At 38.6% G+C, this 10,152-nt stretch overlaps 1 protein-coding gene across 1 annotated transcript in view; it reads left to right on the top strand.

Annotated features, from left to right (window-relative positions):
• LOC101851508 (hepatocyte nuclear factor 4-gamma) overlaps nt 1-10,135 on the top strand; it is a gene marked incomplete at its 5' end in the record, with an annotated part of 14,918 nt that extends 4,783 nt beyond the window's left edge. The window contains 3 exon segments of the mRNA XM_013084520.2: nt 685-925; nt 2,468-2,704; nt 3,418-10,135. Of these exon segments, the coding sequence (XP_012939974.1) occupies nt 685-925; nt 2,468-2,704; nt 3,418-3,953 (1,014 nt within the window).
• Nucleotides 10,136-10,152: the final 17 nt, after the last annotated feature.

The following is a 10,152-nucleotide window of genomic DNA, read 5'->3' as shown; positions in this document are numbered from 1 at the left end:
GCTTTTGTTTGTTGTTTGGGTCTTGTGTTTGTTGTACATCTGTTTCTCTGTTTGTGTCTTTCTCTGTCTCTGTCTCTTTCTGTCTTTCTCTCTCGCCGTCTCTCTCTGTATCTCTCTCTGTCTCTCTCTGTCTCACTGTCTCTCTCTCCATATGACTGTTTGTCTGGTCATCTGTATTGTCTGTCTGTCTGTCTACCCACCCGTTCCCTCTCTTTTCCTGCTCATCTCACGAGCGGGCACAAGTTGAATTTATTTTTAGTTTTGTTGAATTTTGGGGACACATTCAACTCAGAATAGTTTTTTTTCCCTTTTTTTATCTAGAAATGTTTGTGTTTTTATAAATGTTAATAGCACTATTGACACTGACTACATGTTAATAATGTTGTACATTTTTTTTTACCAATGCCCCTGTCGTTTTTTTTCATCTTTTCTTACCTTTGTTTGCAACTCTTTGTCCAGTGTGGTGTTGATGGGCTGCCTTTTTACTGTGAGGAAATCTAGCAAAGAAATCCTGTTATTCAATGTAGGGAATAGGATATCATCAGTGGTAGGCACCTTTTCTGTTTCTTCCAAATTCTCTCATTGTCGTTCTTGCTTTTTTCCTTGCAATAATTGACTGTTATTAGGTACTTACTCCAATAAATTTAAACAAAAAGCCCTCAAATAACTGTATTTCCTCATCAGGTTGCTCTTTTGAGAGCTCATGCTGGAGAGCACCTTCTGCTGGGCGTGGCCAAGCGGTCGATCCCGCTCACTGATCTGCTGTTGCTTAGCAACGACTCCATCATCACCCGACACAACACGGACTCTGATGTGGCCCACATCGCCAGCCGCATCCTGGACGAGATTGTCACGCCAATGAAGGAAGTACAGATTGACGAGTCGGAGTTTGCCTGCCTTAAAGCACTCGTCTTCTTTGATCCCAGTAAGTTCTGACCTTCATTTTCTGACCTGTGTATTCGTTTAGCAATTGTGAGGCAGCGTGGTGGAATCAGGCTCTCGTCAATTTTTTGGGAATGTAGAGTTATTGGTATCATCTTAAAGCTTGTTCACTTGTTTTTATTTGGATGAAAAAAATATCCATCTATCTTGAATACAAGTCGAGATATTTGCGAGTGAAGGTGATGGGGGTCACCTATTTTCAGAGGTAAAATTAGTGAGAAATGGCCGGCAAAGATTAGTTATTTTCTTAGCTTAAGAGTCATTGGTAACTGAAAATTTACATTTTTAGTGCCTTTAATCAACGTTTTTCAGAAAAATCCACTCAGAAATGAGTTCTTTTTTGGGCATGAAAGATGTTGAGCCAAAAAACAAAATTTTATAAAAATTCACAAACCTGCTGAAAAAATCAAGTTTCTTCACTTGGATTATTTTGACGAGAGCCTAATTCCATCACGCTGCCTCACATTTGTTATTGTATTTGTTAATGTTTTACTCCTATATTGACACATTTTAGATAATTTTAGACGTGGGCACCTTCAACCTTGCTTGTCAATGTTATTTTTTTTACTTGACTTGTGTATTCATTCAGCGATTGTTATTGTATTTGTGAATGTTTTACACCCATAATATTGCCATATTTTAGTTCATAAAGGAGGTGGGCTCCTTCAGCCCTGCTTGTCAAGGTCAGTAGTCCAGGCAGACTGAGGTACAATATCCCAGCAGACAGAGTACCTCAAAAATTTCTCATGATGTGAATCAAGCTCATATCTTCTGTGTGCCATGATGTAGAACCTAACCACTGCACCACAGGCACTGAATGCACCGTTGTAGGTGGATAGAGGGAACCCTAGTGGTGTGCCTTTTTACTAGTTCTCATCAGAGTTGATTCTAATTTCCTTATCTGTTTCTGGTAAAATTTTCTCATTATAGTGCTGATTTGCTGTGAACTGCTACTACACAAAATTGTTATGTGAAGGTGCAACCAGCATTTGTGTGTGTTTGTGTGTGTGTGTGTGTGTGTGTGTGTGTGTGTGTGTGTGTGTGTGTGTGTGTGTGTGTGTGTGTGTGTGTGTGTGTGTGTGTGTTTGTGTGTGTGTGTGCAAGGGCATTTTTTTGTCATCTTTATAATTCCTTGCAGAGTAATTTTTTTTTTTTTTGCTTGAGAGCATCATGTGAGCTTATTAATGCAGTTTGTTTATAACTTCCAGCCTCACAATACAGATTGTTTGACCTTATGGCACCGTTCTCACAATTGGTAGAAAAATTCTTGGTGACAATATGGGCAGTATTGGGTTATAACTCACAACTGAGTAATCCTGGACTTGGGTTGTTGGAGGAATCAATGTATCAAATGATGAATTAGAAAATCAATCATGTTTGATTTTGGAGGATTTTATCAAATTTTGCAATTTGAAGTGCATAATAATAATAATAATAATATAACACGAAGTTTTATTGTATACTGAATCAAGACTAATTGTTGTCCATGTTTCTCCTACTCATCCTATGCTCCTTTCCCCACCAGTTGCCCAAGGCCTGAGCAATGTCCAGAAGGTGAAACAGTTCCGCTTCCAAGTGCAGGTGAACCTAGAGGACTACATCAATGACCGACAGTACGACAGTCGCGGTCGCTTTGGGGAAATCCTCTTGCTTCTTCCATCACTACAGTCCATCTGCTGGAGGATGATAGAGCAAATCCAGTTTGCCAAACTCTTTGGCATGGCCCGAATTGACAATCTGCTGACAGAAATGCTGCTCGGAGGTATGCTGTTATTTTTTAGATGAAACTTGTGTGACTACTTCTTCTCTAATATAGTGTAAAGCGCATAGAGCCTGCTTTTGAGCGGGGATATGCGCTATACAAATGCTATTTATTTATTATTATTATTACTTTAGATCATGAATATTGTTGGGGTCTTCTCTTAGTTTTTCTTGAGTGTGCTGTCATATAAAGCCTTTATTTTTTAATTAGATAGGACCATAGGTTCCAAGTAATAAATGTTATTATGGTCTAAGTTAGGGGAATTTTTTTTATCTTGCTGCCTCAGAGACTGGTTGACTGAAACATTTGTAAGTGTGTTTGTCCCTTTATCATTCTTTCTGTTTCCTTTTCTCTAATTCCCTCTACCTTTCTGTCGGTTCATCTTTCATCCTGTATTTTTCTGTCCTTCTTCACCTCATTTGCTATAATCGGAGGATAGAAGATACCACTAGTAGGCTCCACTTTTTAATGAGCCCTATTTTGTTTGTGTGTCTGATCATTTAGCGTTTCCCTCGTTATCAAACTGTCTTTGTTGTTTTGTTTTTTTTTAAATCTAGTTTTCCCTTTTTCTTGATGGCCATTGGGCTGTTTGTCTAGCTTTTACCCGCATTCCCAAATTGCTGTTTTTGTATCAATTTATTTTTTGTTTAATTCTTTTCCTCAATATCCTTTATTAAAAACACTTGTCACTCCAGTTTCCTGTCTTCCTACAGGCTCCAACACAGCGGATGCCACTGACATCGTAGCTTCTCCAGTGCTAGCCAAGTCGGTTCTGAACAGCCCAGTGGGTGGTATGGTTGCCTCCCCTCCTATGGACGATGTCATGAGTGGTCTGGCGGCCTCTGGCGAGACTCTGAACCTGATGACCGTGTCGTCAAATGCCAACGATTACAGCCCAGATGGCATGGGCCATAACGCGTCTCTGGAGGCCAGCCACATCATGCTGAGTCTGGCGGAGCAGAGCACAACTGGTCAGAGACAGCAGTCGCAGGGCTCGGCTGCACAGCTCATCAGTTCCACTGCGGCTGTCGCTGCCGCTGCCAGGGCCGGACAAGAAGGAGGGGAGATGATGGGTCATCACATGATTGCCATTTCCTCACCTCCGGATCACAAGCAGCACATTCCCTTAGTGGAGAGAGGGGCGGGTTCGATCACACCATTGCAGAATATGAGAGGTGGAGGAGGAGAGGAGCAGACGAAAATACTGGCAGCACCAAACGGACAGATCTTCAAGCAGGAAGTCATTTAGAGTGGAGAATTAAAGTGTGGTTAACGGTTTACTGTTCCCGTAAGGGGAACTGCTGTTTATGCTGCAGTGGTAACTAGGCTTATTATCAGCCTTTTTGTTGTTTACTATTTTTGAAACTTGAGAATAGATTAACTAAAATGCATACAAAGATTGTATTATAGTTTCTTGTTTACATCAAAGTGAGGATACTCTGCTGCCTGTTGTTTGTTAATCTTCCTCACGGAGTATGCTATACAGCGATTTTCTACTAAGTTTTTGCTAGTTTTGGTACATTATGTGGTCTGCTTACACTTTTCCATCCTAAAAGACTTTAAAAACGTTCATTTCTCGAATTCGATCGCTCTTACTGAAGACAGAACATGAACATTTTGTAATTTTACTCTCTGATCTTTATGTCATTCGAGTTAATCTTTTGTTTTTCTGGTCAACTAAACGGTCATGTGTCTGATATTGTATGTTTTGTTGAAAACTTCCATCATAGGAGTAATTGTTACTGCCACTTTGTTTGCCCACTTTTACCTGACTGTGCCTGTCTGCAAAACATATCAAGCTCTATGTCTTTCCTAGGACAAACAGAATGGTTTCATTGTCCCTCATCATAGTAAAACTAATCATTTTTTCATTTGTCTCCTGGCTTCCTGTCTTCTTTTCTCTGCCTTGAAGCCTCTACACACCTCCACATTCCTGTTTTGTCCTTGTCTCTGTTCTCTCTTATCCCTTTCACTCTTTTTTTTTTGTTCTTCCCAGCTCTGTGTGGATATAAATGAGTCAACAAAGTGATTCATTTTTTTCTTGCTCTAAGAAATGCCTGCATACATTTGTTCTCGGGATTTTTTAACGTTCCTGTTTAGTCACTTTTGATGCGCACTTTTGATGCGCACTTTTGATCAAGAGCATTTTTGGGGTTTTCTCTCAATTTCTCTGGTGCAGTAATGTAAAGCCACTTTGCCTTCACAGAATGTTCTTCTAAATTTTTCTGGTAGGTCATACCTTGATGGTGTCTGTCCCAAACTGGCCAGTTCCTGTAGAATGTTTATTTTGCACAAGAGACGAAAGACCATCTATTTCTAGCCGTTTTAGTCTATGATTTTTTTCATTTGAGATATAAGAGAAAGCCAGATATGGTTTCCTTCACTTTTAGTGTGAAAGTGCACCTACACGAAATGCAGATTTTTTTTTTTGTTTCAGGTTAAAGCTTGTGGAATTTCTTTTTTTTTATATTTCAAACTGGATGACTTTGGACCTGACACTATCAATGATTCATTTACCTACGCCTTTAGTTTTTTGGGGGGTTTCTTTCTCTTTTCCCACCCAGCCGTTTCTATTTCACAGTGTAGACATATTTCTGTTTCTCTGTGTAGGAATATTCTCAACAAACCAGCTGGTATTGCTGTAGTCCTACAGACTGTTCAATTCTACCTGGTTGAGTAAGAGTTCTTTTTTAACCCAGTGGGGTTAACACTTTGCCCCCACGGGACGCCGATCGGCTACTATACAGTAAGAAGCCGTCCCTTTTCCCCACAGGAATCCGATCGGGGGCGGTGTGATATAGCGTGTACCGCACCTGTATCCTGGTCCGTGGGGATAAGTGTTGCGCGCTGTGCATGCTGCGTGGGTGGAAAGTAGCTGTAGGGTTTTTGATGGTCATTAACTGCTACCTGTATCACATGTGTATGGGTAATTTGTTGGTTATGATTTTTAGTCGAATATTGATCATTATGCAAGCTGTTTTTGCTGAAATGGATGAAGGAACAGCTAATAAGGCTTTGGTCTTTGGTCTTTGGTTTAAAGATGATCATGTTCTCCAAAAATATAATTATAAGGTCATATTTAGCCTTTGTAATGAAATGTGAAAATTTGAAGTAAAGAAATTCCAGAAGATAACCATCAATTTTTTTAAAAACCTTGAAACAAAGTCCTTTGGTGCAGAATCCAAGGCTGAATATTTTTATACAAGTGAAATGCATATTTCCATCCTGGTATGAGCTACTGGTGGAACACTTTACAAAAACATCATCATCAAGGCCATATCATCATGGTTTTACTCCTTCTCAAAGCTCTATCAATGAAGCACCTTTCAACATCACCAAAATGTAGTTTAATGCTATGGTCAATGCTTACAATTTTCTTGCTTTTTTAAATTCTTGATTGGAACAACACAGCAAAAACTAGTTTTTTGTTATTGATGTGAAAAGAAAGGACCCAAACAATTGCGGATTGATTGCAGCTCCGATGATATGATCATTTTGCATAGCTTACATTGATGCTGGTATTTTTGTTGTCTCTTGTTAATGACATGTTTACGATTCTACATTCAAGTCTATTCGTACTTGAAATGCTGTAAGAAATGGAGAGATTGCTTGGATTATGATTTTGAAATTATTTCATAAGTGAATGTATCTCTGTCGGTGCAGCTATTAAGAGGCAAAGTCCTATGGACATACACTGTAAATTTCTCTGACGTGGGAAATCTGTTGTGGGTTATTCTGTGTTTCTAGAAATACAGCAGTTTCTTTAGCTCTACCAGTTTGCCATTCTTGATGTTTCTGTTTGTTTTCTAAAGCCGTTGCAGTGAAAACTGTCGTCGGAATGGGAATAGTACAATTTCTGTAAGTTTTACTCTTGAAATAGTGAAAACTTTGTTGAAGATTTTTTTGCTGGTGCACCTTGATGGTTTTTCTGTACTACTGTGTTTTAGACAGACAAAGGGGTTCCACTGAGGCTTTGTTGATTGATGTCATAACTCATTACAATATGTCTGACCCTTTTATATCCCTTAAAAATTTTTTTTTCACATTTACGCCATTTTAGTGGATGATGAGTGATTAAGTAAATTGCACACAGGTCAGTTATTGGAGAAAGAAACAATTTATGACTCTGACACAGCATACCAAATGATGTGAATGCCTTACCAATCCGTATGTTAATCACAGTATTGTTTGAGGATGGTTTGACTTGGCAGCTAGCATTTTTCATTCCCAGGAAATAAGTTTGTATGTAATCATAAAAAAGCCACAAATAACCCCATTAAAAGGGATCCCCCCCCCCACTCACCCTCCACCTTTAGTATCAGTTGAAGAGGAAGGAGTGTGAAAAAAAATTATGATCGATGATTAATTGCTTGGTGTGTGCGGAAATTGCATCTTTATGGCCTCTTAAGCAGAGCAATATAGATAGCAAGGATGTGAGGAAGCCGATGGATAAAAAAAAAAAGATGGGCAGCTTTATGTATGCAAATTTTATTCATTTTTCTTGATATCATCTCTACTTCACTGCTGGGCTCAGGAAGTACCTATCATTTTACGATGGGTTTTTATGATGATCATAAGGGAGGTAAATGCATTTTTGTAAACATCTGCTTCGTCTGCAGTTAGTGTTAAATAGATCAGAGATAGCAAAGAAGGAGAAAGAGTGAAGGAGACCGACCGACAGACAGACAGACAGACAGACAGACAGACAGACAGACAGACAGACTGACAATGACAGAGAGAGAATGAGAAAAACAGGAAGAAAGAAAATATCTATATTCTTGTAGATATTCATTTCTCATATGAATACTCTTCGTTTCCTAGCTCAATGCTTCCCCAACTCTGCAGGCTTTCAACACTTTCCAGTGCTCAAGTGTAGATGAATACTTTCATGTTTTCCTTTTTAGTAAGGAATGGTTCCCAAATCATTCTTTGTTCAGCTTTGAGAGCTGTGTGTGTGACTTTATTCATTCTTTTAATACATTTTATTCTTTAAACTTGCTGTGCTGAGGTGGCATGTGTAAATTTGTCTCCACAAAATCTCTGATGCGTGTATAAATCTGTTTTATCAAAGTGACATGAAGTATGAATGAGATGCCACAGTGGTCTGAGGTATCTAGTTGTGGGTGTGGTGTATGGCGTAAACACAATGCCTGTTGGTTGGTCAGTTTGTGCATATTATGTTTGAACGAGATTCACTTTATCTCGTTTCGTACATTCTAGATTTTTATTTTTTATCCTTAGTGATCTATATTTGAAATCTGTGCTGTTTTACATGTTTCTGGAGGTGTTCCTTTTTATGTTCCGTGCACTTATTCATTATTATCCTCTCCTTGTAAGTTACAGACAACATATTTGCTTTGGAGTAAGAAAAGCTTGTACGTTGTTTGCAACTGGTCCGATGTGTCATTGTAAATTGGAAGGAGCTTCTATGAGTACTGGTGCTGTTTTATACTTCTAGGTACAGACATGTGAGTTCTTGTATGTTAATGCTGGCATTGCTGTTGTGGTGCACGTTGGTGTAAGAATACTACATTGTCACTTGCCACGTTTTATGTTAACTTTGAGCATGTCATAAGGAAATGTAATGACTGAGTCATTTGTACAAAAACCTTCAAGCACCCACTGCTATTGTTGCACTATCTAATCAGCGAATGTCATTATAAAAAAAAAAATCCTCTTTTCGTTTGAAGGGAGTCAACGAAAGTGTTCCTTTTCTGCCAAAATGTTGTATTGTATATATAAAGATTCTGAATGTTGAACTTGTGTGTTTTAGGTCTTGCCCTAACTTACTTTGATGTGAGTAGGCCAAGGGTCAGAATTTACAGGTGTCGAAATTTTTTTTTTAAAGGACCTATTCTAAGGGCAATAACTTGGTCACATTTTTGCACCAATTTTAACAAAACTTCAAACAAATAAAATTCACCCTAAAGGATATCACATTTGGTCAATTTGAAGAAAGTCAATACATTTGTTGGGGAAATGTGTAAAAATTTCAACCAGAATTGGGTAAAGTGCAAAACTTTACTTGTTTGATGCATTCATCTACAAGGACGTGATTGGTTCAATTTGGTTTCAGGAAGAGGAGGGTAAAGCCATGAGTGTCAGTCACATCTCATAAATATCTCGCCCTGTTAAGAAAAGTTTGGAGACATTCATCATCATCATCATCATTGCCTTTCTCACCCTGGGGCAGGATATAGGCCACAAACAAACACTCTCCACCTTTCCCTATCCGGGGCTAGTCGATTGAAGTTTTGAGAGATTAAGGGAGAGGAAAGTGTTATCCTGTGGAAGAGGCCGGGTCCAGTGGGATAGGACCACACCCTAATGTCAAGAGTGGCCCCTGAAATGGCCGCAAGAAAGGTTTGAGAAATGACTCCTAAGCCGAAAGTTTACAAATGAATGGTCACTACATTCCCACTACTCGAACCTTCTCAATTATTGCCTTTGTTTGTTTTGGGTTTTTTTGTTTTTGTTTAAAACAAAGTCTACAGAAACAACCCACATACAATCGAACAGTTGAAATTCAATATTGAGCACATCCAAAAGAATCGACCCAGAAACATGCCATAGGGTTATTCAATGTTTCCAGTGGCGTATTTGAGCGTGTTAGGACAGAGATGGTCAACACCTTGAGCATACAACTTAAATAGTCGTCACCTCCCAAGAGTGTATTTGGCAATGTCAGTTTTATATATAAATTTGATCTTCAATGCCCAAGGACACTATTGGTTGAGTTCTAAGAAATTGTAAAGTTGGTTGAGGATTTTAAACATTTTTTGAATATTTAAATCTACATTGAATTTTTTCATATTGACAAATGCCATATCCCCGTGGTTGAATTTTATTTCTTCAAAGTTTTGTTAAAATTGATCAAATGATGATTGAGGTAGTTCCCTTTAAATGGGTCTTTTTTTAAAAAATAGACACTCGGTACCATCTACATCAGATGCATCATATCTACTTTTGTTGTCTGACAGTACTCATATTGAGTTGAGTTTCCATTCAAGTTCCTCATAATTACACGTAAAATGATCTTGCGTTGAGTAAGACTTTCCTCTGATGTCGTCTAAGTGCCAGTAACACTTGTGATCTAGTTCTTATTCTTTCATTGGCTGAATTAAAAGTCCAGGGCCAAATGGTTCCATGTGTTATACATTACTACTATAGATGGAATGTTTTGACTCTGGGCTTTCAAAATATTGCAGAGGAAATGTGACTGTTTGGATTTAATGTGCTTTTGTGCATGTGTGGGTCTATGTTCATGTTCTTACGCATTTGTATGTATGTGTGTGTGTGTGTGTGTGTGTGTGTGTGTGTTTGTGTGTGTGTGTTTTGTTTGTTTTTTGGGGGAGTAAAGAACATTTATTGAAAGCTGAGCAGAGAAGACAGAAAGACAAAATGAGGAGAAACACATTTTTTTAAAAATGAGAGAGAGAGAGAGAGAG

Source organism: Aplysia californica, unplaced genomic scaffold (assembly GCF_000002075.1).
Source record: "Aplysia californica isolate F4 #8 unplaced genomic scaffold, AplCal3.0 scaffold00299, whole genome shotgun sequence".
Classification (NCBI taxonomy): domain Eukaryota; kingdom Metazoa; phylum Mollusca; class Gastropoda; order Aplysiida; family Aplysiidae; genus Aplysia; species Aplysia californica.
The sequence above is the reverse complement of the archived record's forward strand: the minus strand, read 5'-3'. Positions and strand labels throughout refer to the sequence as shown.